Here is a 22,548-nt window from a genome sequence, read left to right on the forward strand (position 1 = left end):
TAAAATGTTTTAAATATACTTATTTATTATAAATGTTATATATTTATTGTATATACAGTTCATATCTAATATTATGTTAATATACAATACATATACACACACGCCACATTATATTTAAATAAGTGTATTCTTGTCGTCCCTCAGTGTCCTTGGGGGATTGGTTCCAGAACACCCCTTGGATACTAATTTCTAGGGTGCTCAAGCCCCTGATAGGAAATGATGTAGTAGTTGCATGTAACCTACATACATCCTCTCATACACTTTAAGTCATCTCTAGGTTACTTATAATACCTAATACAATGTAAATACTATAGAAATAGTTGTTATACTGTATTTTAAAATTTGTATTGTTTTTTATTGTTGTATTATTATTTTTTATTGTTTTTTTCCCCCAAATATTTTCTATACGAGGTTGGTTAAATCTACAGATGTGGGACCCTCGGACATGGAGGGCCAGCTATTTTAGTTTCCCGGGGTTGCCATCATAAAATATCATAAACTGAGTGGCTTAGAATAGCAGAAATTTGCTCTGTCAGTTTTGGAGGTCAGAAGTCTAAGGTCAAGGTGTGGACAGGGCCACATTCTCTCTGAAGGATCCAGGGGAGGATCCATCCTTGCCTCCTCCAGCTCTGGCGGTGGCGGCAGTCCTTGGCATTTCTTGGGTTGTGGATGCATCACTGCAACCTCTGCCTCCATGGTCACATGGCCTCCCTGTGTGTCTGTAAATTTCCTCTTCCTGTAAGGACATCAGTCATTACATGAGGGCCCACCCTAATCCAATATGACCCTATCTTAAGTAGGTTACATCTGTAAAGATCCTATTTCCAAATAAGGGCATATTTGCAGATTCCTGGGGTTAGGACTTGAACATATCTTTGGGGGGGGGCACAATTCAAATCACAACAGTAGGTGATACATTTATATTGTTTAATAATCAGGATAAGTCCAAAGGTGTATGATAAGAAGCCTTGCTATCACTCCATCCTCCCACCTTCCATAACTACTGTTATTAACTTCTTGTATACACTTCCAGTGTTTATACAGACACACAAAAATATGAATACATGTCCAACTGCCCTCACACAAAGCCAGGACTGTACTATGGAAGATAATATCCTGTACCTTCTCCCATATCTGCACACAAAGAGCTTCTTCATTCCTTTATATAGTTGCATGGTATTTTACTATGAATTATATAGCCGGGATCATTGCAGCTTTATATTGCTTTATGTTTTTTGCCCCTTGAATCTTGTAGTTTCCATTATTTTTAGAAAAAGTTGAACTTTTGCAGATGGACACACACTGGTCTTTTCACTTGGTGCTGGAATGCATTCAGTGCTTTCTGTTACAGCTTTTATTTTTCACTCAACACCCTAAGTGAACACCTACACCTGGTAGGCATTTTTTTAGATTCTAAAGAATGTACGACACAGAGGACACGTAAAGCAAAGCTTAGGCTCCTCAGCAAAATGAGGCAGATGCGCAAAAAACTACCCCGCCTCCACAGTGCTTCCTAAGGTCGAGGCTGTGAGTGACTGTCTCATGGTCCTCGTGGAAATGCAGATTATTGGGCCTCAGCCCAGACTTACCCAATTAGAATCTCTGAAGGTGATGCCCGGTAATCTGTATTTTCAGATGACCTCTCCAGGTTGTGCTAGGTAAATGGTCAATTGTTAGGTTTTTGGGGGCATGCTGGTAGCTCTGAGAACAGCTACTGTTTACTGAGATTTCTGTGTATGTGGCATTGGACAAGGTGCCCTATGTTCATTACCCATATCATGCTAGCCAACACCCCAGGGTGACCCAGGTGGTATTTCACAGTGGCAGTTAAGCAGGGCTCCCTGCCTTGGCCTCTCTGAGGCCACAGTGTGCAGCGCTAGAGCCAGCCACCCAATTGCCTTGCTTGACTTCCTCCCAATGGAGGCAAGAGATAGAATTTCTGGAAGAAGCTTCAGGCCCCAGCATCTTCTTTGAGGTCTCCACAACCTCTCAAACTCTGAGAAACTCTAGGAAGAGGCATAGGTAAAGTCCTCTTCCATGAAAATTGAATGAGTTGTTTTGTCTTCCTTAAATAAACTTAACATTGCCCCTTCTGCTGTCCGCAGTAATATCTGCTGAAGGTGAACATACTCAGAAGTCTAAAAGAAATGGTCAACAATTTGATTTCTCGTTAACTTTTCACACAGAAGGGTTCCATATGCCAGAATATATACTTGCTCTAATTTTTGGCAAACTAACATTCCTGTGAGATTACTTTTGAGCATGTAGAATTATGACTGAAAAATCAGGTTATAAAAATACATAAGCATTGTCTGGGAGCTATTTTCACCGTCTCTGTGGTTTATCTATAACAGTCTCAAGGTGGCATTCATCTCTGTCAGACTCATTTACTGATTGAACATTTTACATAGCAATGCTTATTTTTTTCTTTAGGAAACACAAAGGTTTAAACACCAGTAAAAAATGGTACTGTAATTATTTTCTATTTTATTCACGTGCTGCCAGAAGGACTCAGTTGCTGTCTGATTTAAATGACTAAGAATGCTATTAAAGGTGCATGGGGGAAAAGCTAATGAGCACGGGGGGCTAGGGGTGGGATGACTCTCCAGTAATAAATGAAGTTGCAGACCTAGAAGCGGAATGAAAAGCCCACTTCTAAAGGGAGGGGAAACATTGCCATCTCTATTCAAAGAGCTTGTTTCCTTCCGTTCTAGAGCCTGGTCAAGCTGACCGATGGCTTCAAGAACAGCTGCTCCATTACTGACTCGCTACAAGATTTCCCACACGATCCAGGTGCTCTCGGCCATTCTGGTGTCCCTCCGCAGTTCTGCGATGCTGGCTCTCAGACCGAGGTATGCTGCCTGGGGAGAAGCAACGAATGCGTGTGCCGAGAGAGATGAGGGCTGCTTTTGTGTTGCCATCACTCATTTGCTTTAATTTTCCATTTTCACTTCAGAAATGGTTTCACTTTTGTGCCACTAAGTTTGAAGAAGAAAATATCATCTCTCACATCCAGCCATGTGATGCAATTGAATTGCTTATTACCTCTGTCCTTGTGATTTGGATTCTTAAAAACTCCAGGCTCCTCGTGAGAATTGAGTTTAAATGCTTTTTTGACAGACATATGACTTTTTAGAGCATGGGTCAGCAAACTTTTTTGGTAAAGGGCCAGACAGTAAATATACTAGATATTAGATATTTTAGGCTTCGCAGGCCATGCAAAACTCTTCAACTCTGTCACTGTCGTGCAAATGCAGCCATTACAGGGATGATGTATGAGGGGTGGGCGTAGCTGTGCTCCAGTAAAACTTCACTTACAAAAACAGGCAGTGGGCTGGGTTCGGCCTGTGTGCTGTAGTGTTTACAGATCCCTGCCTTAGACCAGTGATTTCCAAAAGGCTTTGTAGCTGTGCCACCTTGGGTTATATACTTTGTTGCTATTTCTTATTCTTCTGAAAGAATGTCAGGAAATTGAATTGAATTTAAAGTAATTTTGTTTGAGACTTGGAAGAATTTCATAATGCTCCTTTTGATAATTAGTGAAGCCTTGAGTTAGCCACAAAAACAAAGTTGGGAAAGTCACCATTTGAAGCAGGGTGCTGGATATTCAAAGACACTGCTATTGTAATGCATTGAGTGAAGTTTGACATTAATTCGTTACCAAATGGAAAAGCAGTTTAGAGGGCTTCTTCCTCTTTAGGCTTATGAAGTAAAGGTGAAGTATCAAAGGAACGCACAGTGCCACCCTCCAAAATTAAATAAATGAAAAGAAAGGAAAAAGGGGAAAAACAATTGGCAGAAAACTCTGGATTTTAAATTATTAGCTAATATTTTGAAATTTTGGCAAATAATGCCTCTTCGAGGGGAGTGTAATATAGTAAATAATGACTCTTTATGTCTTTGGCATTTTTGCCTAAACATTTTGGAAGGAGGGAAGGAAAGAAGTACAAGACTCATTGATTTCCATGAATAATCCATTACTGCTTGCTGTTTATTATAAGGTTAGAATTAGAATTTGAGACTCTTAAATAGTTTGAGAGAAACAGGTAAGATTGAAGGTTCTCTAATGATTTAGGTAAACCATTCTTTTAAAATGTCAGGTGGAGATTGGTGGCTGGTTATGCTACTCTAGCAGTAACTTGTCATTGTTTATGAGCCCCTGCAGTTTTTACTGGGGCTGGCCCTGGGTTGGCAGTTTTACAGCTGTTGTCTCAGTTTAAGTAGTTGTTCCTATCCTGTCTGACATGCAGAAGACTGAGGTGCCAAGTTACCTAAGGTCATATAGCTGAGGAGAGGAAGGTCTGGGTTTGAGTCAACATCTCTGATCCCTAAACCCTTATACTTTCTACTGCATCACATTATTATAGAAAAATATATCAAAAGGCTATAACTGTATTAGTTTAGCCATTACTTATATAACAAATTACCCCTAAACCTAGCATTTTAAAACAGCACTCCTTTATCATCTCATGCTTTATGTGGGTTAGGAGTCTGGGCTGGGTCTTTTTCTCCAGGGTCTCAGCAACTTGCCATTGAGGTGTCAGCCAGGGCTGCAGGCTCACCTGCAGAAGGATCCACTCCCAAGCTCATGTGATTGTTGGCAATCGCAGGTCATTGGACTGAGGGCTTCAGTTCCCTGGCATGTGGGCTGCTCTAGCAGGGCAGCTTGCTTAATCAAAGTATGCCAACCATCAGACTCTGCTAGCAAGATGGAAGTCACAATCTTTTGTAAAAACCTATTCCCAGAAATGACTTCCCGTCCTCCTTTTGCTGTATTCTGTCTATTAGATTCAAGTCATAGACCCAGCCCACTCTCAAGGGGAGGGTATTTCACATGGGGTGAATCCCAGGAGGTAGAGACCTTTGGGAGCCATCTTAGAAATCTGCCTACCTCACTTAGTTCTTGCTTTGAGTCAATTTTGTGGGGTAGGTGTTGATGTATATCAGACATGCTTTTCAAGACCAGGGATTTGCAGCTACAGGTTTGTACATGCTGTAAAGCTGCATAGGAACTGTGAAACGGTAACCTTTTGGATCTGACTGGCTGTCTTTTCTTTTGACTAAAACATCCATTTGGTTCTCAAAGAAGAATACAAAAACAAAGCTTAGAGGTCCATAAATAGCTTTGAGAAGACGTTAAAGAGATGACATTTATTGGTCTTGATGAACAGTTGACTGCAGGGTCGCTAGGAAGAGGGGATGAGGTGGCAAGTAGCTAACCTCCACTGGAAACAATATTTGGGGCTGGGGTGCTACAGCCTGAATATATTCATATTGAGGAAACTGTGGACAGGTCATTGGACAAGACTTTTTAAACGTGAAATTGTGACACATCTCATTGGAGAATGCTCAGTCTGTCATAAACTTCTTTGTCTTGCCATTCACGGCAATACAGTTGTAAAGAAAGAAATTCCCCATCAACATAGATCAAAACTCATATTAATAAATTTATTACTGATCATTCAAATCAAATATTTTCAAATATTTGTTGACATGAGATTATTTCAAAAACATAAAGACTTGGTGGTCATAACATATGGTCTAGTAAGGTCAGATCTGCAGGTGGAGCCCATTTATTGAAACTAGAGTTTGTATGATGTTTCCACGAATGAAGAATGAACCAACATGTGCTATAATTGCTTTCTGTACGTGTCTTTTTTGTTTTGTTTTGTGTAGGATTTTGTTGCCTTCGATGTAATCGGTATGAAAATACTTAAGTACAACCACTGATCACATTCAGAGCACCACACTGAAAGTCTCCGATCCCAGGCTTTTCCAGACCTTGCTTCCTGTCCTCCTGCCCTTGGTTCTATAATGTACCTCGTGGCATCAGGAGGCATCTGCTAGCTCGTACCTCACGCAGCTAGTCCAACTTTTTCAGACCTTGGGACTTCAGACCTTTTATATTTATTATTGAATTAGAGAATGTATTGCAGAAAATGGGATGACTTTTTTTTTGCCTTTGTATCAACTTTTACTGAGTAATTCCCTATTTAACACTTGGTTTGTTGTTATTGTTTGGAATTACATAATAGATGGATATACTGCCACTTGAAAAAAGAAAAAAAAAAAAACTACCCACTTTAGAAAAGCAAATGTCTTCCTAGCCCCACTCCCAACCCCCACTGGCCAGAGGTGGCAGCAGAGTATTATTTGGTGTGTTTCCTTCCAGACCTTTGAAAAATTGAAAGTGAAAGACAAATTAAAAGAGTGTTTTTCATTGTTGCTGAAAGTGTAAACGAATCTTCTATTTTGAAAAATATGTTTTTAATACATGTTTCCTTCCTTTTTTTCTCTTCTGTTCCGGAAAGTTTGTCTTTGATGATAAAACAAGGCTCGTAGACCGAGTCAGACTTAATTGGCAGTATGAGGAAGCCAGAAAGAGGTAAGAAGTGCATTTTTCCGATCTTGCCTTTTGCTTACTTACTTTCTCCCATGGAAAGAGGTTTGGCAGAGTTCCAATGTGTGATTGTCCACATTTTATTGGAAAGCCGTGTGTGATAGAATATAAAGTAAAGGATCTTCATTTACATGTAGCTTCTTAATACACATGAAAAATTTCAAGTGCATTTAAAATCTGAAATTCTCAATATTGTGTACTGAGTAGTACACATTTTAACAGTTGCAAAAATGTGATTCAATAAGAATAGAGACTTTCTTGGCTTTCTTTAGCATACCAGGTAGTTCGGAACTCGGGTCCCTCCTCCCATTCCCTCCTTCCAGTAGACCGAGCATCAGTCTCGCAGACCAGCATCACGGAAGCCATTTCATCTTTTATATATGTGGCTTCTAACTCCATAGGTTAATGGGCAAAGCCACGTGTCTTGGTTAAAGGACATTTAACAAGTATTAGGTCAACAGATAAGCAGGACCTCATTGATTGCATTTTGTCAGAGAGAATCGACACGAAGTGGTTTACGTTGACCTATATTGTAAATCATCTGCCTTTGGCAAATTATGACTTGACTGAGTTTGTGCCTTTGCGTTGCTCTTTCCCTCTTCCCTCCCATTCTTCTTCCCGGGACATGGGTGAAGCTACGGGGCTTCCAAAACCCTTAGCACGTTGCACTTCTCAAGCGCTCAGGGCCCCCGCTTTCAATATTCTGACCCTCTCTGGCTTTCATGTCCTTTTTTTAGAGATTTTCTTTTTTGTGCCTTCTGGAAAGAGTCTTAAAACCAAATTATTGCAAAATATGTGCTTCGGAAAAGTGTGAAGCGTATGTTTTTTTTAAAAAGTTTCTTTAGTTGAAAATGAAATATTATCTTGGGGGGAAGGAACAGAATGCCGGTGGGGTAAAGGGGTCCTTTCTGGAAGCTAAACAGTTAGGCCTACTCAGTACACTGTACCATTCATGGATGTCTGGAAATCTACTTTGTTGGTTTTTTAGAAAATGTAAAAATAGCAACAAAAGCAAATCATATGACTCCGTGCTACAAGGCCAACTTAAACAGACACAGGCCTTCTGTTTGCTAGGAGGTTTTACACTCAATTCCTCCTGGCTTTTTAGGATGGCCTCGTGGTGGGCTTTAAATTTCCCCATGGAATGTTTCCAAGTTCATGTATCAAAACTGGTTGTCTCTGTGGTCACATTCTTCATTTATCATGCATTCCTTCTCTTCAGCTTGCTGGAGTTTTGTGAAGGGCGATTGTCTCTGCTGAATATTCCTCTGCTCATTCTTGCATGTTTCTAGTGGAGCTGCAAAGTGTGGGTGCTAGAATTTGCTGTGCTGTATTAAACGTAGCAAATAGATCATTGCTACACTTTAGGAACATAATTGTTATTTGTTTGGCTGTGACATTTATTGAACATAACAAGTAATTTCTTTGTTTTCTAGAGATGGTGTAAGTGTGAAGTGAGTAACCTTTTAAATGTTGCGATAAGACGTTTAGGGGAAAAGTCGAGTATTTAAAAAAATTCTTTGGGGGCTGGGCACTGCACTTCATCAATACTTTTGAATAAAAGTACTGTATTATTTGAAGATTGCCAGAACCTTGTTAGGAAATGCACTGCAGCTACCAAGGAGGGTCCTGTCCCCAGTGTTTCGAGCTTTGTGGGACAGTAGGGGCTTTTCAGAAAACCACCTTTTGAGCTGCACTGGAACATTTAAAAATCAGAGACACGTTTTGAAGTTGACCTGGGTGGGCTCGCACAGGCACTGCCTGTTCTTTTCCCATTAGCGCGGTGGTTCTCAACACAGGGAGTGGGGGCTTTTCCCCCCAGGAGACTTCTGACAGTGTCTGGAGACATGTTTAGTTATCACAGCTCTGAGGCAGGTGCTCCTGGCGTCTAGTGGGCAGAGGCCACGGGGGCCGCTAGACATCCTCGGTGCACAGGACGGCCCCATAGCATGTCACTAGAGCTGAGGTTGAGAAACCTTCCTCTGGGGCTTCTTCCTGTCTTACTCCTGAATCCTCACTGTGCATGAACAACAGGGGCCTACGTGAGCAGGTCGCCTGCTAACTCACGGGCGTCAGCTCACTGCACCGAGTGCTACTTGCTCACCTGTTCCAGCCACGTTGGCCTCCTCCGTGTTCCTCAGATATACTGAGTGTGCCTCCACCAACCAGCTCCACTGGCATCCTGCTGGGCCTCAAACCTGCCGGGCAAATTCCTGACTCGGCGCCTGCAGTTGGCAGGATAATGGCCCCTCAAAGGTGTCCACGTCCTGATCTCCTGAACCTGTGAATGCATTGCCTCCCATGGCAGAGGGGACTTTGCAGATGGCATGGTGTTAGGGATCCAGAATGGGGAAAGGATCCTGGATGACCCAGCCAGGCCCAGTGTCATCACAAGGGTCCTTATAGGAGAGAGGCAGGAGGGCTGGCGGCAGAGAGAGATGGACATATGAGGATGGAAGCAGGGGGCAGCCCCTGGGACCTGGGAGAGGCAAAGAAACAGATTCTGTCCCGGAGTCTCCAGAAGGAAGCAGCCCTGCGGGCCCGTTGTTGACTTCTGACCTCCAGAAGTATAAGAGGATACTGGGTGTTGCTTTCAGCCGTTGAGTTTGTGGTAGTTTGTTGGCAGCAGCAAGAGCAAAGCCAAGCAGTGCCCTTGGCCAAACTGCCTCCTCTGCGTGGAATGGAGTGCTTGTCCCCACATTGTCACATGGCCTCTGCTCTCCTTTTGATCACCTTGTTAGAAAGATTTCCTTGATCATCCTGAGTAAAACCGTACCACCCTGTCCTCACCCCATCACCCTGATTGGCCGAGCAAATGTTACTACCTAGCTGGTGTTTGCTTTCTTATTGTCGGTCTTTCCCTGTGAAAATGTAAATAAACCCCATGAGTGCAGGAATTATAAGTCATTGCTATAATCCCAGTAGCTACGTAGTCAGTGAACATGTATTGAATGAATAAGTGAGGGTCCCATTTGGTCACATTTGCTATTTGGCCTTTGCCCCTGGGAGTGGGTGAATCAGAGGCATCCCAGGGCCCTGGTCAACTCCAGGCTACCTGCTCTGCTCCTAGCTCCCATCCCCAAGACCCCCATGCTGGTACAAGCCTTGGAGTAGCTCATACTTTCTGGGCCTTCGTGGATATTCAGAAAGGCTAGTGGTCTTTGAACTCTGTATAATAAATTCTCTTCTTGGGGGTTAGAGAAAATGGCATTGGAGCTGGGCCCTGAAGGAGTGCTGGGATTCCAGCTGCCCGTACATTGGGGAAGGACTTTCTCAAGTAAGAGGGGAGCGGGGGTCGGATGGGGGAGGGGCATCAGTCTGCAGCAGCAGGACGGGACCGGAATTGCAGAACAAAGGCAAGCCAGGGGGTGGAATGGAGGCTGCCAGGAGCAGGGAGGCAGGCCATGTTATGAGGGCCATGAGTGCCTTGGAAAGGAGTCGGAATTGCCGGGCACACTAGGTCTTTTGAGTCGGGAATGTTAAGTGGGAGCCATTCAAATGGTGGTATGTGCAGGAGGGCAATTGGAGGTACCAATATAGGAATCTTCAGCACATAAATTAAGTCACCGAATGGCTGAGCTCACCTCAGGAGAGAGAATGCACTGAGAAACGAAGGGACTCCAGGACTGAGCCGTGAGAAAGGCCAATAAAAGGCCTGGTAAGGTTGAGACCGGCCAGAGGGGTGCAGTAAGAAGTCTAAGAGAGGACGGCTGGGGTGGGAGGACAAAAAGAAGAAGAAGCGAACCTTAGAAAACTCTTACCTCCAAGGGCCGGGCAACAGAGGAGAGGAGCTGCAAAGGAACAGAAAGAGAATGGCCGAAGAAGTGCCATTTAAAGAACTCTGATGTATTTTTTCTGTTAAAACATCTTTCTCTTATGAAATGATGGTAGTTGATGTGAGTGGTTTTTTTCCAAAGTGTTTACTTGGCAAAATAAAAAATTGGCAATCCTAAATTAGTCCCCCCACCCCACCTCCTTTCTTAAATTATACTGGCCTGTGGGAAGTGTGACAGAGACGGTACTCTGCCTGGGATTAAAGAAGAATGGCCCCACAGAGAGTTTCCGGGGCTCACGCTAGGATTGACGGTCATTTAGAAGGAAAGGCTTGATTTTGACAATGAATTTGGTACTTTTAATGGACTTAAAGCTGCTCAAAAACACCCTTGAAGTGTTCTTATCGGTGGAGTCCTTAACGGTGATCACAGTTCACTAGGTCATTAATTGCAACCCCCTCTGGGTTCTGGTCCCCTGATGTGGTGGCAGTGCATGTTCCAGTCCCCTTGGAATAATGACATTCTGCCCCCAGTCATTCCAAGGTGGTTCTTAGAGTTAAGGCTTGACCAGTAAGGAAGAGCATGTCTGACTTGTAACTACTCAGCTATGGGTCATACGGTCCCCAGCAGCACTGGCCAGCACTAGACTTTATACACCTTGTGGCACCATCAGGGCAACCTTACCTTCCCACCCCCACCTTTGTCCCATCCCTGTAGACAGGTTGAAAGTTAGGGAGGGTTAATGTCATTGGGTCTCACCCAGCATCAGCTCAGGGATTTTATTACAATTGCTTTTTCTGAGTGTTCCGTTGGGTTACCTCTGAATGAGGCACACAATTAGAATAATATAGGCTTGGGAAGAGAGCAGCAGCAAGCAGTTCTCTGGCAAGAACTAAATCTAGAACAGATGTTAACATTCTAAGATCTGTGTGATGAGCACCACAGCCAGAGCACGACGGCTTTGAGGTCCTGTCTGTGGAGTCTTCACTCGGCCCCCTTGATCAGGCTGGAACGCTAGTCCCTGATACCCCCATGAGCACCACTGGGGAAGCAGTGTCCCATGTACAGGAAAGCATCATGTACCCCGTCCACCCCGCAGAGCATGAAAAAGAATGCATTGCTTTCTGTAGCAGCATTAACAAAGAATAATGTGTCTTTCCCTGCTCTTTCACTCCGAGGCTAAGGACATAATGTGTCCTTTTCTTTTGCCCAGGTGGACTTCTGTTATTTTAGCGCCACAATTCAGCATTTGGTCTTTAATGAAAAGACCTCTTCTTGGATGTCAGCCTCCCAGCTCTCATTTCTGAAATCATTTCACCTTGCAAAGTCTAGCTTCCTTACTGTATTATTCAGGGTTCTCCAGAGACACAGAACCAGTAGGAATGGGGGGAGGGGCCGGGAGGGAAGGGAGAGAGATTGGTTTGTTATAGGAATTGGCTCATGTGATTATGGAGGCCAGGAAGTCCCACCATCTACGAGCTGGAGACCCAGGAAAGCTGGTGGTGTAATTTAGTCCAAGTCTGAAGGCCTGAGAACCAGGGGGTGGGTAGTGCTGGTGTAAGTCCTGGAGTCTGAAGGCCTGAGAAATCAGGAGCTCCAATGTCTGAAGGCAGGAGAAGGTGGATGTCCCAGCCCAAGAAGAGAAAGAGAATTTACCCTTTTTCCACCTTTTTGTTCTGTTAAGTTGGATGGTACCCACCCACGCTGGGGAGGGCATATCATCTTTACTCAGTCTACCGATTCAAATGCTGAGCTCTTCCAGAAACACCCTCACAGACACTGCCAGAAATCATGTTTTACCAGCTATGTGGGTATCCTTTAGCCCAGGCAAGGTGACACATAAAGTGAATCATCTTGCCTGTCCTCTGCATAACATGCTGTGCTTTGCCACTTCTAAATGGTGGAGAAGTTTATGCCTTTGTGCATTTTGGAGAAGTCTTTCCTTGTATATCTATATTTGAGATTGCTTTTAACATGTGGGAAATTATCAGAATACAGAGTTCTGGACAATGAGGGATTTCATATGTATTCCGATTTAAAGGAAGTTTATGGATGTAGAACTCATAACCCAAGTGGTGGTGTGATTTCTAGAGAACTCTCTGACCAAACTACCACTATCATGGTGACCGGTTTTGTGTTTCCAACTCTGGGTCACATGAAATGTACCAAAAGGACTGCTTCTGCCTTTCCCTTCAGGAGCATCTCTTCAGATTCCCAAGGCGGACCTTATGATAGGAATATTTTCACATTACTGGTTTAAAAATTTTAGAATTTCTTAAAGTGAAGTTGAAAAAGCAAGCCTTTTTGAAGCAATCCCAATGACGCAGATGGCTCCTTATTTTTAACCCAAGAGCACTTGTTCCAGAACTGTGCTCAAACTGTAGCTGTTACCATAGAAACACTCAGTCCAGATAGGAACAAAACATTTGGTCCATCCAGTTTCTCTGCGTCTTGGTTTTTGTTGCCAGGATCAGTCCTGCTGTTCATCAGTTGTCAGGAATCAGTGTAGTGTTATGATGGCAGTTGAATTTCATCAGTCACATGGGTTTTTCCTCCATTTCTCCAGTGACTTTGGATCTGGGTTTTGGGGGGTGAGGCGCAGCTGTGAGAAACAAGGAAAAGCATCTTTGCCATTGCAGCTTCGTCTTCCCCATTTGGGTCCAGATGAAGAAACCTGTGCACTTTCTGCTTTTTATTTAAAAAAGTTGCCTTCTAGCCAGGTGCTGCGGCACGTACCTGTAGTCCCAGCTACTTGGGAGGCTGAGGCAGGAGGATTGCTCGAGCCCAGGAGTTTGAGACGAGCCTGGATAACATAGCGAGTCCCCCTCTCAAAAACAAACAACCCCCACGCACAGCAAAGAAGTTGCTCTCTGAAGATCTGTACATTACAAGGGGAGAAGATGTTAGGGCAGGGAAGTTGAGGATGTGGTAGCATATTGGTGTATTAGTAGAACCTTCTTACACCATGTAGTCTAGGGTCAGACTTGAATTTCGTACATGAAGAGTTGAGTGGACGCTGGTTTATCAGTGTTTAATCAGCTAAAATGATTCCATTGTCCATCTGACTTAGATCTCAGCTGCCATTTTTATTTATTTATTTTTATTTGTATATATTTATTAGGTACAAGTGCAGTTTTGCTACATTGATATATTTCATTGTGGTGAAGTCAGGGTGCTTTTCATTTCAATGGATATTTATGAAAAGAAAGCTAAGAGAAAACGTAAGAAGTATCAAACTTGTAGCCGTAATTGAAATCTGAAGGCACCAGGCTCTAAGCTGGCACCACATCCTGGAATACAGCATTGGGATGCGTTCCAACTCATCACCATCAGGTGGGACCGTGGGTTGCTTGCAGTTCTGTTTGCTCATCCAGAAAGCAGCAGGATTTTAGGAACATGAGAAATTACATACAGCAGAGTGCAGATTTTAGGTATAAATTCAAATAATTGGGGCTTATTCTTGACATGGCTCAGAAATTATTATTATTGAATGCATATTTTTCCTAGAAAAAAATGCAAATCAGACTTAAAATTTCCATGTGATTGTGAGGACCTGAGTAGTTTCTGCAGCATAAATGCAGGTTTCCATTCATGGTTTAATGGTGCCTGGGTTGTAACAGAAAAGGTGTTTGGGCAAAAATTATAAGGGAAAAATGATTCATATTTTATATCTGTCTACATTAGACCTGCTCAGGGACTAGAATTTGGAAATCACATAATAAATATGAAACCTGAATGCTTGATTGAGCATTTACTTTCATTTCTTCACTATCAGGGCATGGGGACATAAATTTTAAAGCTTTTAAAGCCATTTATGGGAGATTATGTATAGGCCTAAAATGTATTACCTATCAGAAACAAGAATCACTAAAGACTATAGTTGACTTGGAGAAAAAAAAAAACCTCCGATTTTAAGTTGCTCTCAGTTCTCTTTATAAATGACCTTGGGAAATTTTTTTTGCAAATTTTAATCATGACCTTGCTTCGCTTCCATGTATTTAATTTCACTGAAATGATATTTCAAATAAAAGCTTTTCTGGAAATTGTTTTTCCTTTAAAACCCAGAATTGGAACAATGGCACTCAGAGGAGTGGGGTTCCAACCAGCAGATCAGCTGCTTGGCAGGGATGTAGAAGAAGGTGCATTGAAACTCAGTACATCTGTGTTTAGCCTCAGGCAGGAAGTCTGTTTCTTCAAGTAAACCTAACATACTAAAGATACTCCCTGCAGATGGCTTGTTTCCGGCTCGCAGCACGGCAGACATGGCATAGTGTTTTAAAGTCTTGTCTATCCCACCGGTATGTAGGAGCAAGCGATTGTTGAAGGAAGCTTTTGGCTTCCAGTACAGACAGACAGATGTGCCTCTCTCAACCTAGCTGAACCAGGCCCCAAATGTCTATATCTGGAGTATGGAGACACTTTCCAGTATATGCCAGTAATCTTCTAGATTCACATATAGCTGTAAAATGAACATGCAATCGTTTGCATTGTTGTGAATTTTTATTATTAAAAAAGCACGATTCTTAAGCACAAAAATGTTTGTCTAGTTCAGCACAGCTCAAACAACATTTCCAGATGGGTTGCAAGAAGTCAGCCTCATCCAGATTTTGCTTCTGCTGGAGAGGTTGTCCCTTGCCATATGTCCTCGTGTAGTTTTCCTGCCAGCCGTGGAAAGTTACAGTACCTGGTTTAATTTTGGCTGCTGTTCCGTTTATTTATGCCCGCAGTGGGCAGGCCTTCTGAAACTTGCCCTGTGCCTTTCCCTCCTATAATTCATTTTTTTCCCTCCTTCTTTCCTTCTGATAGTGCATATTACTTGAGATTTTCCTGGAAAGGTTGTGATTATCTGGAATTGGATCTTCTGCCACCCTCAGCAACTTGAATCATCATAGACTAGCAGCTAACCTAGAGCTGGCAGACTCAAATGGAATCTTGATCTCCTCACATTTAAACCTCAGAAAACTCAAAAGGAGTGCTGTTAAAAATATGTCTGTTTGTATTCAAAGTCTAATAATTAGTATAAGTACAAAATGATCTGGCTAACTTTAGCTAGGCTCAGATCCACTTTCCTTTGGATCAGATAAATTGAAATTTAAAAAAGTATGCAGACAGAGAAGATTTGCTGATTGTTCTCCAAGTCTTTTATAGTCATTCTTCACCTTTAACTTGCCTTGGTCTACAGTAAAATGTTCCAGAAAGTTCACTGGTATAATATCTGATTTGGCACTAACTTATTTATGGGTCTGCTTGGAGTATATTTTCCTTGGGCTTCAGTTATATGACTGCCATAAATTTTAATTACACTAATTAGACATAGGTGGACGCCTAAGCCCAGTTGGATTCCTAACCCTGTTCAGCTGCCTGTGTCATTAGTTTTTTCAGTGACATGATTTGGCACCATTTTCCAACACATTTCCCGGAAATTAGTTTTAAGTTAGCAAAGAACTTGTCTAATAAGGCTACTGACATTCAACTAGTTTCTTTACCTTCTTGGAGAATGGGACTTGAATAAAATGCATACATTTAAACTATAACTTATATACCTTTTTCTTTTCATAACTCTGGGTTTTCAGATTGGTTCAATAACCTGCAGAAGGAGTTGTGCCCAGCCCTCCAGCCAGGTGGATAAATCCCTGTGCTCATGTCTAGTTCAGGTGGAACCTGACTTGGCGCAGGGCTGGGCATCAGGTTTTAACATGTGGCAACGCTAGTCAATTGGGGGTATCCACGTGGAGCAGTGTTGAGAAGGATTCTGAGGAGCCTGCAGGCAGGAAGCCAGCCTTTATTAGTGCCATGCACCTGGGCACAGGAGGGGGCATCTCAAGAGCACTCTGGCCCTGCAGCTGCCATGCCTGTCGTAGTGAAGAGCATCGTATCGGTGCCCCGTGCAAACCCCTAAGAACTCCAAGGCCAGTTAGTAACCACCAGGCCAGGCTGCAGGGCAGGCAGCTCTGTCTGAGGGCAGTGGGTGTCCAACATGAGCCAGCATCAGAAGCACCTGGCACCTGGAGGGCTTGTCACAACCCAGATTGCTGGACCCTATCCTCAGAGTGTTGGATTCAGCAGGTCTAGCGTGGGACCTGAGACTTGCATTTGTAACAAGCTCCCAGGGGTTACTGAGACTGCTGGTCTGGGGACCCCACTGTGAGGACTGCTACCTTAGGGGCTATAGGGATATGCGTGCCTGCCGCTTCCCTGCTCTCACAGCTCTCTGTGATCTCAGACAAGTCTTTGGATTTTGTTTTTGGGCCTGTGTGCCAAAGTCTGTCCTACACATTGTTGGGTTCAGGTCAAGTCTGGCATTCCTAGTTTCTGCCTGGAAACAGATATCCCTCATCTTTAACCTACTTACAGGGCTAAAACCATTCTACTACTATTTTTAAAGGATGCTTTAAAAATACAAGCCACATCCGTTTCACTTAATCTGCATTCAGCAACACCTCAGGACACAAAAAGTGATGCAGTCCGTTTGCCAGGCAAGCACTGGGAAATTTAGGGGCGTGGAAACTGACAAGAGTCTCCGTTTTTCCACCTTGAGGATTGGTGTGCCGATACGTTTGGCGAGGTTGACTGGTTTGCATCTGCCTGGGATATCTCACCCCAACATCCACGCTCAGGGGGCTGCCTCTCGTCCTCATACATTCGCAGGAGTCACTGTTCAGTCACTCAGCTTTTGTTGAGTGCCTGCTCTCCGCAGGGCGTCCTGCATTCATGCTCGGCCAGGGTCTCTGGTGCAGGAAGGAGCGCACAGAATCAGAAGGCATGGAGCATTGGGTTTCAGAGGCTTTCTCTTCAGAAGCCCAGTTGCTGGATGTATTTGTCTCGTTATTTTCTCAAGGCTACTTTCAGCGGTTAGGCACAGCCAAGGAGGCAGAAGCTGACAGTATCTCCGAGGGCCGAGCACAGTGTTTAGCACTGATGGGAGTGGGCAGGGGAAATGAGCCAGCTCCTCCTGCTCCCGGACAGTGTAGGGGGAAACCGGGATTGAGCAGCACAGGGCATGGGCACGCTGAGGGCCGCTAGGCTTTTTGTCAGTTCTTTGAAACACGCATGATATGGTTATCATCACCTGAATCTCAGGATGAGGGAGGTTCGCAAAGGACTTATGCACCACTTTTACGACCCATCGTTCCCAAATCCTTTTAAGTGTAAGGTTCACTTGGTGCAGTCCCTTCGCTATTCAGCAGAGTGAGTTTACAGAATCAGTGTGACGGTGCGACAGTGTGAGGACGGCTTTCTCAGTCCGTTGATTTTCCCGTCTGTCTCTCTCCTGCAGAGTTTCGAACATCCAGCAGCAGCTGGCCCAGCTCGAAAACGAGTCCTGGCCCGGCATGGCCGAGGCCGACCGGGACCGGCTGCAGCTCATCAAGGAGAAGGAGGCCCTGCTGCAGGAGCTGCAGCTCATCATCCAGCAGCGGCGGCCGGCGGAGGACGTGGCGCGGCTGGAGCAGGAGCGCAGGCGGCTGGAGGAGGAGCTGCAGCGCGCGCGGGCCACCTCCGCGCAGGGCGCCACCGAGAGGTAGGTGGGCGGGCTCGCCGGATGGGCCGAGTGGGGCCTGAGGAGGATCTGGATTATTACTCAGCGCAGCCACTGCCTGGGGCAGCCCCTTGCCACGTAGAGGCTGGGTGGGAGGCCAGAGCACTGCCCCACCCCACCCCCGCCCCAGGGGGCCAGCAGCTCCCCACAGCTGCAGGCTCCAGGTGCCTGCCCCGAAGTGAGAGATGATGGAAAAGGGGGAAGGAGCAGGGAAGATCGGCCACCCCGGCCTGCGGCCCACCCTTGGCATTGCAGGTGTTGGGTGCTTTGCCCTGACCAGGCTGGGCGGCCAGCAGAAGGTGGGAGGCAGGCGGTGCTGCGGTGCTGCACCACGGGCTCTGCTGCCTGGGAAACAAGTCCCTGTTGCTGACATGGCGGCGTTCGGGATGCCTACCTACTGCTTTTATCTCCGAGTTTGATTGCCAGTCAGGATAGCCTGCTCTTTCCTCTGCAGTAGGAAGTCGGCAGCCCGGTGTGGGTCTTTTTCTTTGGTCTTGAGGCTCTTTCACTGCTCAGGGCATTCGAAGCCAGCATGGTGTCTTTTGTATTCTTCAGCACCGAGTCGTTCAGCCTTTCATCGTGTGCCACGTCTCCTCGTTTCCATTTGCGGAGCGGGATCTCAGATCGTGTCAAAGGCTGGGTCTGCTGTCCACACGTAACAGCTGACGAAGGTTATCTGTGGATAGCTGCTAGGCTTGGGGGACCCCATGTGTTAGTGCACTGGCTCCCTCAAGTTCAGTGTGTTAACCTGATCCTAAGCTGGCTGTGGGCGAGCATTCTCTACATACAGCGTAAGGGACACCCGAATGATGTCCTCTGTTCAGATGCTCCTATAACTAGTATTTCGTCACATCTTATGACCGTTCTCTATATCTGCTGGGTATTCTTTACTCTTGGATATCCATTGGTTGTCTTTGTTTTTTGATTTTTTTTTTTTTTTTTTTTGAGACAGGGTCTCACTCTGTCGCCCAGGCTCAAGTGCCATGGTGTCATCATAGCTCACTCACCACAACCTCAAACTCCCGGGCTCAAGCGATCCTCCTGCCTCAGCCTCCCAAGTAGCTGGGAGTCGAAGCATGTGCCACAATGCCCGGCAAATTTTTCTATTAATATTTTTTAAAGAGATAGGGTCTTGCTCTTGCTCAGGCTGGTCTTGAACTCCTAGCTTCAAGCCATCCTCCTGTCTTGGCCTCCCAGAGTGCTAGGATTAACAGGAGTGAGCCACTGCACCTGGCCTCATTGGTCATCTTTATGGTAGACGAGTGTGGCTTGGCATGAGGGGCTCATAGCAGCCTTGGTGGGGGGATGCCATGGTGTTCAGAGAGGAGTGGATTTGATTTTGCCTGAGATGACGGCATGCCCTGTCCTCTCAACCAAGAGTTGATTCTGAGTCTGGAAAGGGATTATCAACTAAAGTTTTCTTCTGTGCTCTTGTGCATTTGTATTTTTTTTTAGTTAAACATTATCTTCTGTTTTGTCCTTGATGTTCTCGCGTGTATGTTCTGCAAAGGAGGGCCTGAGAGTTCTGTTGGTTCTCAGTTAAGGGGGTGGATTTCGTCCCACAAATGCCGCCTGATCCTCAGGACCCCATACACACGCTCTGTGACTGGCTGCCCAACATGCACGAGTACTGTGGTCCCAAGGGACAAATCCGCAGGACTCCGCAGAGCCAGGGTACCCTGATGCCTGGGTTCAAGGGCTGGGACACCAAAGCTGGATCAGCTGTGACCCAGACGGGTCTCTTATGGGACCAGCCCAGGTGCTAAGTCCTGGCACTCAGCCCTCAACGGGACCAAATTGACCCAGGTGTGTTTGCTGAATCTGCCACTAAATGACCTTGGCCAAGGGGGAGCATACACATATGCTAAGCACTTTCATGCCGAGTATAACACTTTGCTCCTGTGAGCGTCTCTGTGTGTGACCTCCACTGCATTGCAAGGAGGTGGGGCTCCTGCAGCTCTCGACTTCTTGGGCCAGGTGGATGCAGGGCCCATTTCTCCATGTCACCTCCCTTCATTTGAGGTGTGCTTGAAGATTGGAAGCGTGGGACCACACGGTAGGAGGCTTCCTCCGGCACATGCTGGGGGCATTAGAAGGAGATCCAGTGTGAGCTGGGCAGGAAGGGACCGAGGTTGGCATCTTAAGGCTGAGATGTACCAGTTGTACGACCAGGGCCATCTTTGCCCATCTCAGCTTCGGTGTCATCACTGTCAAATGGCAAGTTCGAGCTGGATAGTGCGTGTCACTAGGGGGTTGGAGAGATGCAGATCCTCGTCAAGCCTCCTGCCAGTGGCCGATGACACATAGCAGGCATGGCCCCTGCTCTGGCTGGCATTTTTGGAGGGAGCTCCTGCACATCTCCCGGAGATGTGGAAGCAGGAAGGGACTAATGCCCTCGGTGATCTTTCAGACGGCTTCTGTGGAGACTCAACAAATAACATCCTTTGTTATTTAGCTTGCTGGAGTTAGGGTGTGGCAGGCATTTATGCAAGATGCTGAAGTTCAGCAGAGAACGCCAGGGCTCTATTGTGAGATGCCATCCTGAGACGTTCTCTCTCTCCAATGACAAATAACTTTAAGTATAAGGCTGATTGTGAAAATGAAAGGTCTATCAAAAAGCAGAAATTTGAATTTTGTTAAAACTGGAGTCACATTTTCCTTTCAGTCACAATTTAGTGACATCTTTACAATAAAGTACTTTATCTAAAGGAAATAAAGACAGTAAATTAGAATCTATATTTTCTTAATCTGTTAGGTTATTTTTATACTCTTCTTCATAGCACTGGTTCTTAATATTCTTTGAAGTTCATCTCCTTTGATGTGGAGGCATGAGGCTGTCTACTTTTGGGGTTGAGCCCTGGCCAGTTTTCTGCTAGGAAACTGTATCCCCTTTTCTTTTTAGTTGGAAAAATGTGTACAAAATAAGACAAATATTTAAGACTCCTGTTTTAGCAGTTTATGCCCCAGTTTTTAGGTGTCTCAGTTATTGACAGCACAGCTAATGTACATGCTCACACCCCTATTTGGTAAGGACACTACATTTTTAGTCATCTGCAACTTTCAGAATAACCAGCGTAAAATTAGACTGTGCATGTGGTCACTCGTGGGCGCTCGCACGCGGTCTCGTATGCAAGCATGCTCTCTCGCGCTCGCTTGCTCTGAAATGCACCTGTTCAGTACAATGACAAGTGTGACATATTGGATAGAAGTAGGGAATTTGATCTAAACCAATTTTCACTGCGGATAAAAAATCTGAAAATAAGTCATGATTAAAGACAATCTAAAATTGTGCCATACATGTAATTGTGTCTCCATGTAATATATATGGAAATGGAGAGAGATGGAATGCATGGACAGATTCAGTAATGGGCTGGAAATCCGACCCTGGTCACTCAAGAGTGGAGCCAGTTTTCACTAAGAACTCAATTCGATTTAGATTCCATTAATTTGGGATTTGAGCTAATAGAATTCAGATTGGGTTGAAATTTATGAAAAAGCATTAAGAAAAGAATTAGGCTCATACCAAGCTTGGGCAAATTCCCTACAACAAATTGCTTTCTGGGGCTGGTTGCTGTTTGCAGTAGGACGTTGTGCTCTGTTGGTGTCATCCCTGCCCCTGGAATCCTCTGTGACCTGATAGTGTCCCTTTGGTTGTGAGAGCGCAATACTGAGAGGGCTTTAGGAAGCCCCTCATTGCGCACGTGCTAACAACAGAATCGCACAGCAGGCGGCGGTGGGGCAGTGCAGTGTCTTGGTAACCTGGCTCGGCTTTGGGTTCAAGCCAACTTGGCCAAGCTTTGAACTTGCATCGCTGAGGCAAGGTTCTTTAGCTCCTTGAGTGCCATTTTCCCCATCTGTAAAGCAGGGATGGAATCAGATGAGCAGTAGGAGATGAGCTGGCGCGTGCAGAGCGGCTGGCATTTTGTAAGCACCCCATAGCACTATGCTTTTATAAGCTCACACCTCTCCTCTGGGATGACATACAAAAATCCGCTCAATGGAACACAATTGCTTTTTAAAAGTTATTTTCATCTGTATACGCCATAAGTTAAAATATTTCTCTTAAAAATTAAAATATTATAGGTAAGTAGAATCTTAAAACATTCTACTCATTAAACTTTATTATAGCTGTTCTTGAACTTTTTTGAGTCTCAGGACCTCCTTCCAGAGCCGAAATTACCAAGGGCCCCAAAGAGCTTTTGTTTATGTGGATTTTTATCTGTCAATATTTACCGATTTAGGAAGTAGCACTGAGAAATTTCTAAAATATTTGTTTGTTAAAGATAACAATAAAGCCCCATGATGCGTTAATAGCATTTTTATGACTGATAACTTTTTCGAAACAAAAAACTAGTGAGAAGAGTGGTATTATTTTACATTTCTATTAATCTCTTCAGCGGCTGGCTTCCTAGAAAGCAGCGCCTGGGCACTCAGCTATCGCGATAGGCCATTTGGGGTGAATGTGTGAAGAGCCGGCTGCCTACCGCTGTGTGGCTGGCAAAGGCGGGCCCTCACAGGAGCCCCGAAAGAGTCTCAGGGATCCCCGGGAGTCTTTGGGCCACACTTTGAAAGCCATCAGTTTTAATATATTGTATTCGACTTTAAAGTGGGTTGGGTAGTGGCTCTAGTGACACCGATGTTCAGTGGAGTAGAAGCTGTTGGTGTGTGCGTTTCCATTACTGGTGAAGGCTGCTGTCTGTCCATCACTTGTCATTCACCATACACTATTTGTGCGGCATCAGTTCTCTGAGCTAGAGATTGTGGACTCCATTTTTACAGGTAATGAAACTAAGGGCTCAGAGAAGGCAAGACGTTGGCCCAAGGCCACACAGCTTGTG

At 44.8% G+C, this 22,548-nt stretch overlaps 1 protein-coding gene across 2 annotated transcripts in view; it reads left to right on the forward strand.

Annotated features, from left to right (window-relative positions):
- WWC3 (WWC family member 3) overlaps positions 1-22,548 on the forward strand; it is a 73,560-nt gene that overhangs the window by 26,169 nt on the left and 24,843 nt on the right. For both annotated transcript variants that reach the window (XM_012656832.1, XM_012656833.1), the window contains exons 6-8: positions 2,715-2,852; positions 6,312-6,385; positions 17,450-17,692. In XM_012656832.1, coding sequence (XP_012512286.1) covers positions 2,715-2,852; positions 6,312-6,385; positions 17,450-17,692 — 455 coding nt within the window. The remainder of the gene's footprint in view (positions 1-2,714; positions 2,853-6,311; positions 6,386-17,449; positions 17,693-22,548) is intronic.

This window comes from Propithecus coquereli, unplaced genomic scaffold, assembly GCF_000956105.1.
Source record: "Propithecus coquereli isolate 6110/MARCELLA unplaced genomic scaffold, Pcoq_1.0 Scaffold52, whole genome shotgun sequence".
In the NCBI taxonomy this organism is placed as follows: domain Eukaryota; kingdom Metazoa; phylum Chordata; class Mammalia; order Primates; family Indriidae; genus Propithecus; species Propithecus coquereli.